This window comes from Thrips palmi, unplaced genomic scaffold (assembly GCF_012932325.1).
Source record: "Thrips palmi isolate BJ-2018 unplaced genomic scaffold, TpBJ-2018v1 HiC_scaffold_2, whole genome shotgun sequence".
Classification (NCBI taxonomy): domain Eukaryota; kingdom Metazoa; phylum Arthropoda; class Insecta; order Thysanoptera; family Thripidae; genus Thrips; species Thrips palmi.
The window spans coordinates 12,098,756-12,118,754 of record NW_023144629.1 but is presented as its reverse complement, the minus strand read 5'-3'; the positions used below and the strand labels follow the sequence as shown (position 1 = coordinate 12,118,754).

At 42.9% G+C, this 19,999-nt stretch overlaps 3 protein-coding genes across 3 annotated transcripts; all 3 read left to right on the top strand.

Annotated features, from left to right (window-relative positions):
• Positions 1–680: 680 nt before the first annotated feature.
• On the top strand, positions 681–4,830 carry LOC117647082. Its single transcript, XM_034388592.1, has 5 exons — positions 681–708; positions 2,543–2,638; positions 2,896–3,069; positions 3,802–3,972; positions 4,465–4,830. The coding sequence occupies exons 2-5, from the start codon at positions 2,561–2,563 to the stop codon at positions 4,645–4,647; spliced, it is 606 nt and encodes a 201-aa protein (XP_034244483.1). The 5' UTR covers positions 681–708; positions 2,543–2,560; the 3' UTR covers positions 4,648–4,830.
• Positions 4,831–6,234: 1,404 nt separating this feature from the next.
• Positions 6,235–12,380, top strand: LOC117646922. The gene is made up of 6 exons (XM_034388288.1): positions 6,235–6,517; positions 7,000–7,176; positions 7,653–7,823; positions 8,129–8,266; positions 10,206–10,371; positions 12,243–12,380. The coding sequence occupies exons 1-5, from the start codon at positions 6,428–6,430 to the stop codon at positions 10,362–10,364; spliced, it is 735 nt and encodes a 244-aa protein (XP_034244179.1). The 5' UTR covers positions 6,235–6,427; the 3' UTR covers positions 10,365–10,371; positions 12,243–12,380.
• Positions 12,287–19,509, top strand: LOC117646921. The gene is made up of 5 exons (XM_034388287.1): positions 12,287–12,419; positions 12,866–13,036; positions 15,745–15,921; positions 16,210–16,374; positions 19,278–19,509. Exons 1-5 carry the CDS (start codon positions 12,372–12,374, stop codon positions 19,461–19,463), a joined length of 747 nt encoding a protein of 248 aa, XP_034244178.1. The 5' UTR covers positions 12,287–12,371; the 3' UTR covers positions 19,464–19,509.
• The last annotated feature ends 490 nt before the right edge of the window (positions 19,510–19,999 follow it).

Genomic DNA, 19,999 nt, shown 5'->3' with positions numbered 1-19,999 from the left:
TGCAGCGAGAACGTAATCATGCGGCAGTCGCCCAAGGCGGTAGCGCTCGGGGGCACAGCACAGCACGAAGTGAGGGGCAAACGGACACTGCTACTTACTGCACTTTTAAAACTGCATTTCCACACTTAATGTCGGGACTTTTTTTTGTACCACGATTTATGCAATTTTAAGCACATCCGACACAGATGCAATTTTGTTCCCGTCTTGCGACACATTTTATCCGACGCCCGCTGCAAATTGTACTTTCACGAGACAATTTGTCCCGCCTGGCGGACACAAAATTGCATCACCACGTGGTGGTGTAAAAGAAATAAAAGACTGACAGTAAAATCATGGTTATATGATTTGCCGAGATGTGTGCCGGAGGGGGGACTTTCCTCACCCTATCACGCCAATTAAGCTCTATTACGCCTCAGAATCATCAGGATTTGGCTAAAAACAGACCAAAACAACCAAAACCAGGTAAATTTACCTGATTGCGGCTATAACGCGTGGTATTATGGGAAGAGCGACCGAACAATTACACGACCCCTCGGTAAAGCCATTCCCGTGACGAGCAAATACGCTCCACAAATTTTCCGTACCTAGGCCCTTCGACACGACCGTCGGTTGTGTGCTGATGAGTCGTGGCTCGGTGTGATTTGGTGCAGTAATTACTCGTACCCAGCGGCAGCTAGTGGCACTAGGGCGGCCGAGGCAGAGGGCACGGTACGGTACAGCGCGGTGCACAGTGGGTTGGCGGAGCAAAATCTGACATTTAATTCGATTGTGACCGACTGGGTTGCACTTTTGCTATCATTTTAGTACCGATCGATTCGTCTTAAGACGCTCTATCGATCTGCTTACGTTTTTTAGTGTACAGGGTAGTGTATCTTGCAATAGTGACAAAAAGTGTTCAAAAATTTATTTTTTGCCATCAGTTCCCATTTGAAAACAGAGTCCAGGTCAAAAATAGGACAGCAGACCTAACAGGGTACTTCCAAAACCAAAATTAGCAAAAAACGTAAAAAAATGTAAATTTTGATTCAAAATTGTTATTTAACAAATTCTTAAAAACCGTCAGATTTTACATGAAAACAATGAAGATTGAAAGCAAAAGGCTTCCAATGCCATAAACACCGACAAAATACGCAAAAATATGCGATTATGAACAAAAATAAGGACAGAATCTGTGAATTTGTGTAAAAAGTGGTGGGGTTACACGAGTCGCATTCCCGTTGGAGCCTCGATGAGCCTTTGATTGAAACTGGCCCTAGTAGAGGAGGGTCCAATGTAGCTTTAGGCGTAGAGATCTCCGTCGGGACAAGTAGGAGTCGTTTTGAAACTCAAGTTCAATATTAAGAAAAAACCTTAAATTCGCAGATTTAACTAGTTTCTAAAATAGGTGTGAACACATGCCACCGAGGAAAAATTTAGTCTAGTTTATGTCCACATGTTCAGTGTGATACCTAAACAAGAGGTCACGTTGAAAACCGGGACGAAAAATACGACAAGGCTGGCCGAAAATCGTTTCGGCATATGTGTCATTTTTATGATCCACAAGCGGAACGTCAAAAGCCTCAAAATACAAAGTTTTCAGGTGCCATTCTCACTGTGATACGGCTAGTATATCTAGCTGGTATGTTCATTTCCTTGAAGCCTGAACCTTTTCGAACACCATCTCGTACAAATCCGATGCAAAAAATAACTTTGAAAAAACTGGATTATATGTCGGTTTTGCGAATCTCAGCCCACTGTGCGGTGGCCTGGTAACAACACGATGGAGCGTGCACGGCAAATCTCTCTTAATCCTTACATTCAGGGATCCTTAACTTACCTCATAAGGGCATCATAACGTTATCATAAGAGTTACAGTTACTACCCTTAACTATCTATCTTGTCAAAAGGGTAGGTTATTTTTTAATGTCTCGAATTTGTGTGGATATACTTTTGCAAGTACTTTCATAAGTCCGTACACTGATTTTCTAAGTGTGATGATGAACTAATTTAAAAAGCAATAACATTTTTATTCCATCAGTTGCACCATGAAAAAGTTATTGCATTAGAAGTGCAATAACTATTGTATTGCATTAGCGCATTTATCGCATTATTAGCGTAGTTATCATTTTATCACACCAAAACTGTGATAATCTGGGGCCCAGACCGGCCAAAACCTAAGGGACTTATTGCATTTTTATTGCGATAATTTTTTTTTATTGCTGCCACAGATGCGATAATTTGAAGGAATCACATTAGCCTTTTTATCGCAGCAAATTGTATGAAACTTATCACATTAAAAATACCAGTATACCCTTAACCTTTAGCAAACATTATTTTATGTTACGTTATGAAAGCAGTGTTAGTTAAATGTTAAGTTAAGGATCCCTGCTTACATTGCCTAAATTAAGCACCATTTAGCGTGATATTATGCATGACAACGCGTAATTTTAATCACGTTGTAATGCATGAGGATTTAGTCTGTGCGTGAGAGGCTTGCAGTCAATGCAGTGCTTTTTTGGAAGATTGACCCATCAATGAGACTTGAACTGTATGCGTTTGTCAGATCTGAACCTTCACCGCCATGGCCGTGTTCGTATCCACTTCTATAGCAGTCTGGGCCTCGCTCTTCATTCTCATTGCAATTTCTTGGAAAGCGCAAGTAAGTGAGCAGGGTCGAAGTTGTAAAGCACAAAAATAATTGTTCATGAAAAATGTTCTTAATCTCGTAGCAAGTCAGGCCTAATGACACGTTTCCTTGAGCGTCGTGTCACATTCGTTTAAATTGTGAAAAGGCTCATTTTTGGCTGGTTCGCCTCCAAACGGATGTGACACAATGCCCAAAGACCCGCGAGATTTTGTCACATGCATTTTAACGAGACGTCACGTTCCTGTAAAGAGAGTGTGCTTTTATTGCAGCAGGTCGAGGCCGGGAAGCCCCGCGTTGCTTTGCAGTTCCACGATATGGAGAAGTGCAAGGGTGTGCAACCTCCGTTCGAATTCAAAAACGCTACAGTTGTTCGCTCCAAACTTGGCTCCAATTCAATAAATGTTGATTTCGACAATCAAGAAGTTATGAAGACAGCTTCGAAGGTATCCTTAAAGTAAAAACTTGTTTCTATTAAGACTCTTTTGTTAACGTCAACAATGTCAAGATATCAGTGACCCCATGGGTGCGTTTCTTAAAATTTCACCCAGATCCAGAAGAGATACTCAAATGCATTTAAATTGTTAAAGCATTTACAAGAACTTTTTGAAAGAAGGATATCGGATGCAAACGCCTCCATAACACATACCACTGGCATCTTAGAATACCCTACTAAGCCTTTGCCATCAAGCCAGAATTTTGATCAGAGCAAATGAAATACGAAGTCAAAACAAAAAGTGAACATATATGGGCGGAAGTGAGCCTTTCGTACTGTTTGGGTGTGAATCAGCCATAAATAAGCTTATTCGCAGTCAAACGAATGAGACTCAATGCTCACACTCCCGATTCCCTACTGAGAAATGCCGTGCAGTCATAATACTGAGCTACTTCTCAGTACTTTACGACACAAATATGTCATAATACAGAGAAATTTGTTCGTAATATGAAGAAACTGGTCGTGACTCACTGAGAGCTCTTCAGCATAGTTAACTTTGCCCTCGCTGCGCAGCGCAGTCATAGTACTAAGCTTTTTGTTCGTATTACGAAGAAAAAGCTCAGTAGGATATTGGGAGTGCAAAGGAACGTGACTTGTCGCATTCGTTTCGACGCGATGTCTCGCTCTTGGAATGAGAGTGCTGATGTGGCATGAATAATAAAGTTCATTGTGCCTCTTTGAGTTAGAGCTGGCCGTCACCAGGTGCTCCGATGCCGTCTCGTTTAACACATGTGAGTACGAGGCGACGCTCAAGTACTCCGTGGGACTGTGCCAACTCATTGGATCCCAGACCATGCCCTGGTACTCTATCCTCTCCTCCATGCATCCGCCGGCGCGCTGCCCCTTACTGATTGTGAGTTGTAGCTGGGACGGAACGAAGAAGTTGAGACAGGCAGGGTGGGTGGGCCTCCAGTATGAGTGTCAGAAGCCTGGCTGAAATGTCCCCGCGTGGCCGTCTCGGTAAAAGCATCCTCTGGGCATTGACCGATATTGATCGGAATCCCAGGAGATGAGTTTACATTGAGAAGGACAGTCATAATCACGATTAAAATTTTTGGGGAGGCAGTGTTTTTCGCCCAAATTTAGGTGAGAATCATTTTATCACCCAAATCTGGGTGAGGAAGGTTTCCAGGAATTTGGATGAGAATGCTGGCCATATAGGCAGCTGATGCTCCCTTATCACCCAAATAAAATCTTCACCCAAATTAGGTGTGATGACGTATACCTCACCCAAAATTGGGTATTGATCAAGACTTTTGCTTTCTCAGTGTACCGTGCCGTGGCAGTTACCACAGTTGACATTTTCCAGCATGCCTAACGTCCAATCCGACCTTTATTTTTCCAGGGACCATACCAGATGAGGAACGGTACCGTTGACATGACCTCCGTTGTTAAATTTACGGGGACAAGTTACCTGGAACAAACTTTCGGAAAAATTTTCATGACAGTGGTGCGGATTTTCAATGAAAAGGGAAGCCTGCACGTGTGCTTCACCGTCAGATACAGTTTCATGCGCGTCAGAAATTAACACCAATTAGTGTTTGAAAAGCAAAGCAAGAGACGGAGAGACACAATGTGTGAAAATTTCTTTTTGTTAACATTTGACGGCGAATGTTAAAAAGGTCCATTCCACAAAAATGTTTACTGTGTGCCGGTCCTGTCACCGTGATGCATTGTGGTTCACCAATTGTACGACAAGTGGCTTTGTAATGGTGCGCAAATATATAAAGTATTAAAATATCTTGAACCCTTTTTCTTGGTTCATCTCCCAAACCACAGAACTCACTGCGAGAAAAAACTGCAGAGAATCCTGTTAATTTTTTCACAGCGTCGCTCCGTACCCCAAACTACAGTGATCTCTGTCTTTTAAAAGACGGAGCTCACTGTTGTTTTTTGTGTTCATCTCTCTGTTGTCCGAGCGGCCAATGCCACATCGGGACGGCATGGCCAAAGCCTTAAAGGTCACCGTTGGGTCCCCGAGGACGTCGACGGGCACTTCACTGGGTCCCCGATGACGATGCGAGCATATTAGACCTAGGTTCCGACCATTCGTTGAAAAGGTCTCGTCAAGATCTACTCGAATCAAGAATAAAAAAAATTTCTTGGTCAACCCCCTTTTTTCAAGATCCTGATTGGTCAACTGGATCTTGAAAAAAGGGGGTTGACCAAGAATTTTTTTTATTCTTGATTCGAGTAGATCTTGACGAGACCTTTTCAACGAATGGTCGGAACCTAGGTCTAAAATGCTCGCATCGTCATCGGGGACCCTGTGAAGTGCCCGTCGACGCCCCCGGGGACCCAACGGTGACCTATAAGGCTTTGGCCATGCCGTCCCGATGTGGCATTGGCCGCTCGGACAACAGAGAGATGAACCCAAAAAACAACAGTGAGCTCCGTCTTTTAAAAGACAGAGATCACTGTAGTTGTGGGTACAGAGCGACGCTGTGAAAAAATTAACGGGATTCTCTGTAGTTTTTTCTCGCAGTGCTCTTCCGATACTAACCACATAATACATAAAAAAAATGACTTAATGAACTCACCCGAAACAGATGACATTCAGGTTAGATTGCCAAACACAAGAATTTCCCTGACAGGCGATCATTCATAAGATCGTCCGAAGTCTTCGGAGGTTGAAGAGAATACATGAAAAAGGAACAAAATCCAGGCGTAACATGAGAATACAACCATGCAAGAGCGGAAGAACGGCGAAGCAGAAGCTCATTCGCGCACACGAATCTCTCATACTTTCTTCTTGTTGATTTCTTCCCACTTCCCCTTACTCTGATTGTCTTACCAAGAAATTTCCCATAATACGAACGTAGTTTTTCTTCGTATTTCAAAGGTTTTTCTTTCCATTTTCCGAAGATATTATACAAAAACAATTAACATGATGAAAAATTTGCTTCGTATTGAGCTTGTGCCAAAGTAGCCTTTAACTCAAATTTCATTTATGAAATTTTGAGCGCAGCTCTTCTCCGAAGTACCCCGTTAACAGTGGCGAGCCTTTCGAAACATTTCCTTTTTTATCCGGGCCGGGCCGTTAATTACAGCATGACGAGTTGGCTGATGGCTCCACCACCAGCTCCACTCGGCTTCCATTGCAGTAGGTCGCACTAGGCCTTCCTCGTGGGGCTTGTGCTCTCTTTTGGTGGCACTGCCTCAGAGTGAGCAGTCCTATCATGGATTTCAGAGACTAAAACCGAGAACATTCACATTTAGGAACGTGCACCCAGCCGACTTTTACATCAAGCAATTGAACTTCTTCAGCTGTGTTCGGTATCGGTCCATGCGGGTGACAAGTCTGAATAATGAGTAGTATCTTCAGACAGCACGCATCTGCGAAACTTCATATGCGTTTCTGGGCATTGCTGTTATTTTTCACTGGGGCCGATATACACGTGAGTAAGGCCTATAAAGGCTTTTGCCTTAAGAAAAATCCGTTTAAGGTATCTTGCCTATAGATCGTCCTGGTCCTGTGTCGCAACGTGTGCCTGTGCACTCTTACAGTCATACGGTAGAGTCTCCAAATCTTGGTGAAAATTCTTGAAAATATGGTGGTGCAAATGACGTTGAAACTTGCCTTTGAAAATGCATTCTACCTTGTAGATATTTTGTCGTATTTCTGTTGTAATGTGAAGAAAATGTCGCTTAAAAAAAGTCTACGAAGCATTTTGTTTCATAACTGCGAACAAAATGAGGAAACTGTAGAATTGCTTCGTATTATGAAGAAATGTTTGGTACTACGAAGGATTTTGCGACACAAAGCACCTCTACGACAATGCCTTCATTTTCTTCGTATTACGAAGCCATTCTTTGTAGAGTTTTTACTGTGTGGGTGCAGCCTTTCACTGAAGACATTTAGAGTGTGCCTGTCTTGCAGACAGGAGAGGCGAAAAGCCAGCCTCGCGCGGCGCTGCGGTACCACGCCATTGAGGGATGCAAGGGCGTGCAGACTCCTTTCAAGGTGCTCAACTCGTCCATAAGTCGCACCAAACAAGGGGTCTATTTCATCAGCGTCGATTTCTACAACCATAAAGTTATGAAGACAATAACCAAGGTATACGATCTGAATTAGGTACAAGTATGCGTGTTTTCATAATTTTTCATAGTTTCACAGTGTTTTCAAAGTATTTGCCATGTTGTTCCAAGACTGGAATTGCTCATTCCAAAGATATCAATTTATCCGGAAGATGGACTGAAAGAATCTCACTGTAATGCACGACGAGACAATAGGAAATATCGGTGAAATTCGAAACAATCATTTATTGATGGTTATTAAGGACCCAAAGATCTATGCATTCGGACATTATTGAAGCATTAAATATCAGAATGCTTCTATTTCTTGGAACTCAGTCCTTTATGCATTCTCTTGCAAGTTCTTAATTTAAATTTAAACAGAACTGCAGGACTGCCTTGAATTTCCCCGCAGTCTCTGGGAATAACAAAATTCTCAGTCAGCAACATTTTACTCATGTGAGTTCTCACATGCTACGCTTTATTCACGTGAGTATAATTTACCTACTTCATGTACAGATGGAGTTGTCTCTCACGAAGTGCGCGGACGCCGTGTCGTACAACACCTGCGAGTACGATGGTACACACAAGTTCACCGTGGGTTTGTGCCAACTGCTGACCTCTCCGACCATGCCGTGGGCATCTACGATGAACAGGCTGCAGCCGCCGCTGCGCTGCCCTCTTCAAGCCGTGAGTTTGTCTCCTATCTCCCACTGAAAATCTTAAGGAGGACGTTTCACCCTGTAAGGGCTGAGGCATATCTGTGTGACCAAAAAAGTAGTGATGTATTGAAATGTATGACCGTAGAAGTGGGACACTTCAATGTATGACTGAAAAGGGAGGATACATTTTTCTGTATCACCAATAAAGGGTCAGTCTCGCGGACTTCTGACCTCTTTTTCGGTCATACAGTGGAGTATCACCCTCTTCCGGTCCTCTACAAACTTTGTTTGTATCGTGGAGAAAGGGTGAAATATCTCTGTGGTACGTTTCAGGGCCCATATACGATAAAGAATGCAACGGTGGACATGACGGCCGTGATGAAAGCCGCAGGCCCGGGAGTCATTCAAACCACTTTCGGGAATGTCAACATGGCGGACGTTAAGTGCTTCAACGAGAAGAATGAAGTACACGTGTGTGTCACGGTCACGTACAGCTTCATCCGCATCAGGAACTAACACCAATCTTGCGAAAGTTTCTGAAGTCCAATAATGTGAAATAAAAAACCCAGGCCAACACTGTAGTCAGGCTGTTCCTAGTAGCTCAACACCAAATGTGAACTGTGATTCGTTCAGATCTTACAACATTTTCACCTTAGCACTTAAAGTTAAAGTGAAGTTATAACGCATATAATTGGCATTCGATGTGCAATCTATTCTCAACATTAAAAAATTCGATGATATCTTCAATGCAATGCGCTTGAACTATGGCTCCTTTAATCCAATGGCTGTCCCAAATTTGAGTGTCTATTGCGCGTCTTTTGACCTATGGTCGAATCCTTCGGTCCAACAATTGTCACACCAAAATTCAAAGGACGAGACAATACAAAAAGTGAGGCCATACAAAAAGTATGACCGAAAAAGGGCCATACATAAATGTATGACCAAAAAAGAATCATACTTAGATGTTTGACCGAAAAAACACTGGTAAAACTGGAGCATAGTTGTATGCTTCATTCAAGCATACAACTACGCTTGAAGACTTTACGCTTGACGTCGAGCGTAGAGAAGAAGTCCTCCCATGCATTTAGATAGGCGGGAGAGGGGTGAAATGGATAACTACGCTTGAAGCCGAGCGTAGTTCAACTACGCTTGAAAGAAAGGCGTAAAAGTACGCTTGAGTTCTACCAGTGAAAGTCAGACATCAGGGAGAATGACCCTTCTCCAGCTTGGAGATATATCACACGGTGGAAACGGAACCTGGTTTTCCCAGGAACTCCCTGGAAATCGCCTATGTCTCTACCATAGGCCTCCTGCACTGTGGCAAAAAGGTACGGAAAATCCTGTTAATTTTTTTGCCAGGATTCTCCGTAGCCCTCTTATCAATATTCTCCGTAGGCTCTTACAGTATTCTCCGTAGGGCCGCACAGTATTCTCTGTAAATCCGCACAGTCTTCTCCGTAGGACCTCGAAGACTGTATAGTCCTACGGAGATCACTGTGCGGTCCTACGGAGAATACTGTGCGGTCCTACAGAAAATACTGTAAGAGCCTACGGAGAATATTGATAAGGGGCCTACGGAGAATTACCACAAGCTGTTTACAGAATTTTCCGTAGCTTTTTGCCACAGTGTGGGAAAACCAGGTACCGTTTTTACCGTGCAACCATCAGTGACACCATTTTTCGGTCATACATTTAAGTGTGACCTTTTTTCTGGGGGGGGGGGGTCATGAATTTCAGTTTTACCCCTTAGAGAGTCAAAAGTCTCACCTTTTCAGTGCAGTTTTAACCTATGCATTCTGATCGGCGTGAATTATTGGCCACCCCACATCACTGGTAGAACTCAAGCGTACTTTTACGCCTTTCTTTCAAGCGTAGTAGAACTACGCTCGGCTTCAAGCGTAGTTATCCATTTCACCCCTCTCCCGCCTATCTAAATGCATGGGAGGACTTCTTCTCTACGCTCGACGTCAAGCGTAAAGTCTTCAAGCGTAGTTGTATGCTTGAATGAAGCATACAACTATGCTCCAGTTTTACCAGTGATTGCTTCCGAGCTAAATCACTTTCGGCGCAGTAGCATTAATGAGCATCGAATTCGTTTCGCGTTAATGGTGCTTCCGTGCTGCCGATCGGTCTGATGAGTCGATGGCTGGGTGCGATAGTTGCGCCTGTTGCAGCCAAGTGACTGAACCGCGATGGCGGCGCCGGCGAACGTCAGCCATCGGCTGGACTAGCACAGCAACCGTGCGGGCTGTGCTGTGTCGGGATTTGTGTCCCTTCCCCATGTTAGCATCCTAACGCTGTCACACTGCTAATGCAAGTGTGGACCAAGTCCACGCTTGCATTAGCAGTGCATTGTTGTGATCATCCCGGATCATCCAAGGGATGAGTTCTGTTAACAATCACTCTTCAGCTTTCAGAGAATGTTCGGACCACCGAACCAGGGAGTCTAAGTCCAGCAGAACTGGCCAAACAACCTCTACCAACGCCTCGCAACCGCAGGAGCCGTTCTGGAGATGGTCACTATGCGTGTCTGGGCCTTCCTCCTGATTTTCACTGCGATAAACACTGATGTTAAAGTAAGTAGACAAGCCACTCGGCTTCCCTTGCAATAAAAACAGAAACAGATATTTCCATCATCTTGTCTCCACACTCCTTAGCCTTTTCCCTATTATACGAACGGAAAGCTTAATTAGTACAGGGAAGGTTCACCTATGGTAAAAAGTTCTCAGTAGAGCGATTCTCACGTTTCGGGGTAGTTTTGGCGTCTCTGATTTGCCGAAAGTGAGAAATATCCAATTAAGTTTTTCTGATTATTGGGGTCCTGGATGATACTAGAGTTATGGCAATGGTATTTATAGTAAAGACCTTGTACTACCTTCTTAAAAACATGAGCCATAAGGTATTCCCATACGTTTTAGTGGGTGTTTTGATCACGGAAATTACGTTATCACGGAAGTTACAAAGTGTGAAAATCGGCTTTAACGGCTGACTCGGGCTTGCTGTGGCTTAACAGTCGTTCCAGGGTCAAATGATACTCTAAGCCCGACATTTAAGCGGAAAATTTTTTCACTTAGTGCTGCTGCAACATTGGGTAAAGGGTGCCACGGAAGTTACAGGTAATTGTTGATACACACCATTTTGTAATGCTCTAGCCCGCTTTGAGACCGTGTACAGCATTTTAGATTTCCGCGACCCATGCAATTATATCCCAGGGACTCCACTTTGATGGCTTGTGTCATGGAAAGTTTAAAGTTTGGCTTGGGGAGAAGTCCAGAGCTGCCTTTTCGAAATTTGTGTAGTGAAATTGAATATACGGTGGACATTTTTCGTTGCAGCAGAAGTACCTTTGAAAGAAGTCTGGCGTATTGGTCTTCAGTTGAAATTAGCTCGAGACATGCCAAGCTTCGAATCCCCATCGACAGTTGGCAGCATTTTCGAACCACACCGCCGCACTGGGGGCGGAAAGTTCGTGTATGTTCTCTTTGGACAATCACGGAAGTTACATTTAGGGTATTCCAAACGCTACGTAGACCAATCCAACGAACGTGAACTTTTCGAAATGTGTGCGTTTAGTGGGCAATGGCCCTCCCTAACATCAGAAACAAGCCCCATGTCGATATCTGCGCTCGTTTGGGCACAGGAGTCAGAGGAAACGAAACTACCCCGAAACGTGAGAATCGCTCAGTAACTTGAATTCAGATTCTTCATATTACAAACAAATTTCTCTAGATTATGATACATTTGTGTCGTAGTGTACTGAAAACGAGCTTAGCATTAAGACTGACTGTACGGCATTTCTAAGTACGCGATTGTAGAGCGTGTCTCCCAGCCTGACCCACTCTGTGAGGACTTGAGCCTTGCTAACCTCAATTAGCAACAAAAATGCCTCGGAGGTACACCATTAATTTTAGGAGCGTATGCACATCAAACATCTTTTCTCTTTGGCATGATCATGGAACTCATGCCATGAAAAGTGCGCTGTGTATCTCAAATTTCAAATTCCTTGAGTAGTTTTTTTTTTTCTGACGAATGTGACGACACGTTCGTTTGAATGCAAGTGGTGTCACGTTCATTTCAATATGACGTCACATTCATTTTTACGTGACACGCGCTCTATCTGTAAGTACGTCACACTCATTTGAACGAAGGTAAACGCTAAAATAACTCTAGCCAAATTTGTACACCAAAAAATTCATCAAACTTGTAAAATTCACTAGAATTTATTAAAGTTCATCGAAATTTGATTGAAATTCATCGAATTTCGACCGAAATTTGACTGAAACTCATCGAAATTGGACTTAAATTATTTGGATTTGTACACCGAAATTCACAGTGATATCCCCTGGGGTCAACGTTCGAAGAAATGTTGCACGGTTCATCTTATTTACAAACGAGACGACGCAAGAACAGTGTACCCACAACAGTAAGCAGAAGCGTCCTCTCGCAGGTGTTCGCAGCGAAGGGGCAGCCCCGCTCGGCACTGCAGTTCCACGCCTTCCAAGGATGCAAGGGTGCGCCGACTCATCTTGACATCCTCAACTCGTCCGTCAGTCGCTCTAAACAAGGAGTGTCTTTCATGAGTGCCGAATTCTACAACCATAAAGTAGTGAATAAATTTTCTAAGGTATTCGACTTGACATTCATCACCGCTTATACACTTCAAAGGAAAATTGAGAAAAAATTATGGGACCTTTCTGTTGTCCCATCAATGATGCAATTTTGAGCACATCTGACGGTGTTGTAATTTTGTGTCCGTCGGGCGGGACAAACTAGTGAAAGTACAATTTGCAGCAGGCGTCGGACAAAATGTGTCGCCAGGCGGGAACTATATCGTACCATTGTCGGATGTGCTTAAAACTGCATAACCCGTGGGAAATGTGTGTGTTCCTTTGCTTCCGTAAATGAAAGCTGAGCTTTGTAATTTCTAGCCGTTCTGTGGTGTCAGTCATACATAGCCGAACAATTGCATCAGCAAGAGTCTCTTTTCTGAGCTGTAATTACATTTACAAATGTAATCGCTCATATTGCTCGACAAGGCTCTCACGACGTGATTTTCTTTTTCATAATGAGATGGAACTGACCATTACAAAATGCTTGGACGCTGTGTCATACAACACGTGTGAGTACGAGGGCACGCACAAGTTCTCCGTAGGATTGTGTCAACTCATCACCGCTCAAAACATGCCGTGGTCCAGCTTCCTGACCAACCTGCAACCCCCAGTGCGCTGTCCTTTTCAAACCGTGAGTCTCTTTATTCCATCAGACTGATAAATAGACTTTACACCTGGTGAAATTATTTGAAATGGCGCATGAATTCATAACAAATGTAGTGGTAAGTTTCCTTGCCACTACAATGCTCTGGCGGTAAAGCTCCATTCATAATGCCAGAATTTGGCCGTCAGGCCAGCTGGATTGGCTTGTGGCGATGCCCAAATTTGATGTTTTAAGCTGTCGGAGGGCAAATTTGGTCGTTCCCAGAGGGCTTTCTGGCATTTGAAAGGGATTGCCGCTGAAATTGCAGGGAAATTACCAATGGATTCGCAATGTTTTATTTTTCCTCCTTTTTAGTTAGCTTTTTGTATTGTACTTAGTTGTCGGTGTAACTTCTCTGAAACTGCCTCAGGAATACACTGTTAAAAGAAACTGTAGGAAAACAGCACATTTACCAACGAGTGATTTGCTTTTAAGCAGCACGTGTCATCGGAACTTAAAACAGCACAAATGCTGTTAGGAAACAGCAAGTTTCATCATTGGAGAAAACAACAAATATAGTCGATTTCCAATGCTGGAAAACAGAACATCTTGTTTGTAAAATTAATGATATATGCTGTTTTGGAACGGTATCCTGTCATTTAAAAACAACACCATTCAATTGAAGATTTGCCGGAGCATTTTGCAGCTCACGGCTCAAATCAAACTCCAACTATGTCAAAATAAATTCTGTTGTTTCTGAACAGCATTTGTGTTGTAAAGTTTTTTAGCAACACTTCCAATTTTTAAACAGCGGTGAACTGTCCAAGAACTGCACGAACTGTTACAAAACAAATGTCTTGTTTGAGCCGTCAGGAAACTCCTATTTCCTTTTTGTGAATAACAGAGAGACCGCGTTGAAGAACAGTGCTGTTTGTAAACAGAAAAGAGCGTTTCTGAATGACTGCTAGTATTGGATAAGACTATTAGGACCCTCGACATTCTTTTTGTAAATGTATAACAACTTTTTTGTTTGAAAACAGAAAAGTGTAGTTTATGAACAGGTTGGTGCCATTTGAAAATGGTAATTCTGTTACACAACAACTTATTGTCAGAGATCAGATACAGAGAGCCATCATCCCTTTTTACAACACTGCTGTTGGATAACGACTCAGTCTCCAACAATATGCCGTTCTTCTACAACAAGTGTTGCTAAAAAACTTAACAGGATATATGCTGTTAATTAACAGCATCTTTTCTATCAGTGTATCCTTTCTCACACTGCACAGGGCGCATATTCGCTGAAAAATGCCTCAGTTGACATGAACTCCGTGTTAAGATTCGCGGGATCCAACGTCCTGGAAAAATATTACGGAAATGTCTACATGACGGAAGTTCGGTGCTTCAACGAAAAGAATGAGCTGCACGTTTGCTTCGCTGTCACGTACAGTTTCATCCGTTTGAGAAATTAATAAAGATTCGACTTGTTTTCTGGGAGAAAGAAAACGAGGCAGACAATATGAAACCAGACTTGCGAGGTGTGAAACAAATGTCACAGCGTGTTTTACTACATACTCTAACCCTTACACCCAATTAACCCTCCAAGGCTGAAACTCACCCTCAAGGGAATTTTACCCAAAAACCCCTGTTAGTACACAATGCGGTATAAACGTGTGTAGGCAATAGCCCAACTCACTACCAATCTCCACTCACTACATTGAATATTACCTACGTTAGTGGCTGAGCTCTCGTCACCAATACATTCTACATTGTTCATAAATAAAAACAGTTTTGGTGCAATTACAGTAATGAGTAGCGAATAAGTTTCACTATGACGGCCCTGCAGTGCCGTTGATGATCGGCCTAATGATCAGGGCGTGCAAACATTACACTCTTGTAATTCCCTTTTTTTTCTGCTACCGATAAAAAGGATAGGGACGACCTCATTATAAATTCAGTTTAAGAAATCTATCCTCCTTGTGTATAACCTTTCTGCCTCAAACCATTAAGGAAATAAGAATTTCTGCACAGAAATATCATCAATTAGAACTGTGTATTTTTTTAAACACTTTTTTTTTGGGCGCGCTGCTGATGAGTTGATGGCGAGGCGGAGATAGTTGCGACAATTGTAGTCACCGCACGTGTCTGAACCTCCGCACTACGATGGCAAGGCCTGAGTGGGTTGACACAAAGCCTCGCAACCTCAGGAGCGGGAACAGCGATGTTCATAATGCGTTTCTGGGCCTCCCTCTTGGTCTTCACTGCGATGTGCGCCGGAACACAAGTAAGCAGTTGACCCACAAGGCTTCCCCGTGCAACACTCTCAGACTCGTACCGATTATTTTGTCTCAACTGAGAAAACCTTACAAACTATTTAAGGCATTAGAAAGAAAAGCAGCTTGTTATGACAAAATATTTTGAGCATACATAAGCTTTCAAAGAAAATAATTATTAATTTATGAACTATTTCTTCGTATTAAAGTAAACTAGTTTGTAGGTATGCTCAAAATACTTCGTAAGGTTTCAAGCGCGTGTAGCCTATTGGCGCTTGGGTGCTTTAATAGGGCAATGAACAAATTTGTGATCATGAATAACGTTTTAATCGATAACTTGTTGACATTTTTATCTGTCTTACAAACAAAATCTTGGTAATGAATAACCCAAACCCCAATGGTTATTGGTTAACCAACGAAATGCTCATATAGGATGATAGTAAGCTCGAAAGTTTTAACATCTCTTTAACAAGCGTTCTCTTGCAGGTGTGCGCAGCGAAGGGCCAGTCCCGCCTATTGCTGCAGTTTGACGCCTTCCAAGGATGCAAGGACGAGCAGCCTCCATTTGCATTCCTAAACTCGTCCATCAGTCGCTCGAAACAAGGAGTCTCTTACCTCAGTGGCGAGTTCTACAACAATAAATTACTGAAGACATTTACAAAGGTATCCGACCAGACACACCTCTGACTCACATATTTCGGATTATTGAATAATTTGACACGAAATTGGAGAGAAAACAATGAGTGCCTTTACTTTCTTTTTATGACGTATTGATTAAGTTAAATAGTTCCAAGGTCAGTTAGGTACGTGATCTGTCTTACTAAGTACAAAGAGCAAGCACATCAGCAAAAGCCGCATTTACATGCTCTGTTAGTAAATGACACGTGAATCATACTTTGCCCACATTTTCAAAATAAGGTTCCCCGGCGTAATTTTTGATTTCTTGTTGAGATTCAACTGGCCTTGACGAAATGCGTGGACGCCACGCACACGTGCGAGTACGAGGGCACGTACAAGTTCTCTGTGGGGCTGTGCCAACTGTTGGTAACGGCAAACATGCCGTGGACCAACTTCATGACCAGCCTTCAACCTCCGTTACGCTGCCCTCTGCAAACCGTGAGTTTCCTGGAGACAACGCAATTGATGAACGCTTCACTGAGAATCCAAACGCTACGAGTATAGCGTCAATTGGTGCGATGCTAAAGCATTGCACATGAAGTGCAATGCCCCCCCTTCCCATATGCATTGCACCATACGTGCTATACTCATAGAGTTTGGAATCTCAGTGTTGACGTGCACACCTATTCCCGGTGAAATAGTTCAAAATTAAAGTGAAACACTCTCGTGGAACATCCACATATTAATAGTACCGTGAAACGGGGTAATTTCGGACACTCGGTATAATTTCGGACAACTCTGCCCGGAAGCATGGTGATGATGTTCGCATCTAACGGCCAACTTGGAGGCTTGTCCCGTTGCGCGCATCGCATCGGCCACTCTTAAAACCATCTGATCAATCACCCGGAGGCCAAATCAGGGGCAAACTTCAGGAGAAAGAGTGGTTTTTGTATTTAACCATTTTTACCTAAATTCGCTTTATGCTTAAAAACTTTGACTGGCAAGCCAAAACTGTTCATGGCCGGTTCATGAGGTGATTGTTTGTCGATTCGATCATGTTAAGAGCATACTGTGTCAAATTTTCAATCACCTGGGTCAAATAGTATGGTTTATATGGGCTCAAAACTAAAAAATTGTTACTTTACGGGGTAATTTCGGACACACGCCAGGGAGAGTGGGTATGTCCTGAACACTTCCTATTTCGCAGGGTTTGAGTGGTGGAAGCTGAAGGAGCTCTTCTAAAAGTTGAAGATAATCCAATAACAACGATAATCCCCAATTGTTACATCTGTTGCTTTATAAACTTCGAATTTCATTTAAATGGGGCAGAGCTACATCTTTAATACTTAGTTTTATGTGCATATCCTACCTTAGTGTCAACGACAGTTTTGTGATCAATTTTCTTTCATGTGACATGAAAGTTAGTCTTGGCGAATGGCTGCATAGCTCGCCGGTTTACTACAATTGAAATGCAAAGCTTTCTACTGAGCCCCTGTATCTTCCTAACCGTACATAGGACACGACTACTTGCCCTTCGTATGCATGTATGTGATTGTCTGTAATCTTGTAGAGGAAGATTTAAGATTCACTTTCCCGTAAAAATGTATGGCCAGAGTTGCCTATGAAAGCTAATCGGTCAAAAATTAAAAAATAGAAGCGTTCTAAATGGCTCTACCAGTTCCACCCACTATTCCTGAAATCGAACTACATATGAGTGCAAAACATGACTTCAAATTATGTATGAATGACCACCCCTACCATATCTTTACATCTGAACCCTTACGAATTTCTCATATAATCATATTAGCACTTTAGAAAGAGACAGTGATCGATTTTGGGACCAAAATCAGAACGATAAGTCGTCTTTACCAGGGGTGTCCGAACTTACCCCAAAACACGGGGTAATTTCGGACACTGCTTTGGACCCTCCACTGTAAAAACTGTGAGGTGCAGATATTTGAAATAAGCGCCAAATCGAAGCTAAAGGTGGGTATATGATAAATTTTAACCCTCAAGTCCATGACAGCACCACAACTTTCACAATTTCAAAAAACCTATCAAAAGTGTCCGAAGTTACCCCGTTTCACGGTATACTCCTCAAAAGTGATCTACTTTGTCGTAAAGTTATGCAGCGGGTGGAAACTCCCTTAGCGCGGCTGGGACCATGTCTCGGGCGGCTCGCCACGGCCCGGTCAGCCGCCCGGCGCTCGAGAATGGGCTGCACCGGCCTCTATTATTGCTTAGAAATCAATTAAAAATTTGACTTTTTGAAAAAAGTGGCCATGCTAAGCCACAATTTAAGGACCAAGGAATCGTTTTCATTCATTGGATTTGACCAACAGACATGTTATAACAATGAATTTCTCCCCGAAACTTTTCGGCGGCGACGCGCTATCCTGCGAGCTACGGCCATCCTACGCATAGCAAACTTAATCCGTTTCGTTCTCAGCAATCGTTCATCGCATTGCAAATCCGAGGACAGATTCGGAATCTGCGTGAAATTTCCTGTGGCGTAGGACGTATCGTTATATTTAAAACTCTTGAGATCAAGTGTAGTTATAATGAGAAAACTACGTTAAATTTGCCGGTTTTTCAAGGTCATTTTAGGTTATTTTCCCTCTTATGACTACACTTCATCTTGAGAGTTTCAAATATAACGATATGTCCTACGCCACAGGAAATTTCACGCAGATTCCGAATCTGTCCTCGGATTTGCAATGCGATGAACGATTGCTGAGAACGAAACGGATTAAGTTTGCTATGCGTAGGATGGCCGTAGCTCGCAGGATAGCGCGTCGCCGCCGAAAAGTTTCGGGGAGAAATTCATTGTTATAACATGTCTGTTGGTCAAATCCAATGAATGAAAACGATTCCTTGGTCCTTAAATTGTGGCTTAGCATGGCCTCTTTTTCAAAAAGTCAAATTTTTAATTGATTTCTAAGCAATAATAGGGGCCGGTGCAGCCCATTCTCGGGCGCCGGGCGGCCGACCGGGCCGTGGCGAGCCGCCCGAGACATGGCCCCAGCCGCGCTAAGGGAGTTTCCACCCGCTGAGTTATGATTTCTTCGGGCCACCGGACAGAAAGAGATTCTTTATCGGAAAGCGAGAGCAAGTGTGTTTCAGAATTTTCAAAAATTTGGAACTAAAAAATAAGCTACACGCTGCTTGAGTTTTGAAGCTTTTTTATTGTTTTTGTTGAGTGAGAGGCGCGAAGGCTAAAACCGCTTTAGAAGTTTTAGACTGATTAGCAAGATCAAATCGCTAGAAGTTCCGGACATATCAACCGATTTTTCGGCGCGACATGTGATTGCATCCCTATTATAACATTTAATATTGCACATAACGGTGTTAACTCAATGCATTGAAACCGTCAAGTTTATGTTCTTTCTCACACTGTGCAGGGCGCCTATTCACTGAAAAATGCATCCGTTGACATGAACTCCGTGACAAAGTTTGCGGGAGCCAGCGCCCTGGAAAAATATCTCGGGAGTACGTACACAACGGAGGTCCGGTGCTTCAACGAAAAGAATGACCTGCACGTGTGCTTCTTCGTCACATGGAGTTTTGTGCGTTCAAGAAATCGATGAAAGATTTTTGATGGCAGATTTCTGAAATACACGTACACTAAAATGATATCGGAGTGTACCTGGCGTGAAACAATAAAGTGTTCCTCCACAATAAGAGCAGAACAGAAACTATGTATTCCTCACATCTTGAAAACTAGCAAAGCTGCTCTGACGAACTCCTTTTCTTGTGTTCAAATCTAAAAGTTTCTGATTATTGCGACGTTTCCACTGGTAAAACTAAAGCGTTGTATTACCCTCTGTTTTCATGCGTTATCAGTTTACGCTTGAAATCAATTGTAACAGGCTCATCCGCCAAGATTCCTCCTATCTTATTGCATGGGGGAATTTCCAGAGTATGCTTGATTTCAAGCATAGAGTTACGCTTTAGTTTTACCAGTGTACTGTAAGCTGCAGTTGCAATTTCCTTCAACGGAAAATATTTGGATTGAGGGCGAAACGGTTTCTAAAGGCATTCAGAGAGCAGTTAGTGTTTCCGATGTTCCTTTTGTGAACATTTAAAACTCAAGTGTATTCTTAGCTTGAACCTACGGATATAT

What these genes read in the sequence shown, in the direction of transcription:
- LOC117646921 (XM_034388287.1), top strand. Translation starts at nt 12,372, where the DNA reads ATGAGTGCCGAATTCTACAACCATAAAGTAGTGAATAAATTTTCTAAG. An exon ending in TGCGCTGTCCTTTTCAAACC is followed by an intron (nt 13,037 to 15,744) that starts GTGAGTCTCTTT and finishes GTTCTCTTGCAG; the next exon opens with GTGTGCGCAGCGAAGGGCCA. An exon ending in TACGCTGCCCTCTGCAAACC is followed by an intron (nt 16,375 to 19,277) that starts GTGAGTTTCCTG and finishes CACACTGTGCAG; the next exon opens with GGCGCCTATTCACTGAAAAA.
- LOC117646922 (XM_034388288.1), top strand. Translation starts at nt 6,428, where the DNA reads ATGAGTAGTATCTTCAGACAGCACGCATCTGCGAAACTTCATATGCGT. An exon ending in TCACTGGGGCCGATATACAC is followed by an intron (nt 6,518 to 6,999) that starts GTGAGTAAGGCC and finishes CCTGTCTTGCAG; the next exon opens with ACAGGAGAGGCGAAAAGCCA. An exon ending in TGCGCTGCCCTCTTCAAGCC is followed by an intron (nt 7,824 to 8,128) that starts GTGAGTTTGTCT and finishes GGTACGTTTCAG; the next exon opens with GGCCCATATACGATAAAGAA.
- LOC117647082 (XM_034388592.1), top strand. Translation starts at nt 2,561, where the DNA reads ATGGCCGTGTTCGTATCCACTTCTATAGCAGTCTGGGCCTCGCTCTTC. An exon ending in CAATTTCTTGGAAAGCGCAA is followed by an intron (nt 2,639 to 2,895) that starts GTAAGTGAGCAG and finishes CTTTTATTGCAG; the next exon opens with CAGGTCGAGGCCGGGAAGCC. An exon ending in CGCGCTGCCCCTTACTGATT is followed by an intron (nt 3,973 to 4,464) that starts GTGAGTTGTAGC and finishes TTATTTTTCCAG; the next exon opens with GGACCATACCAGATGAGGAA.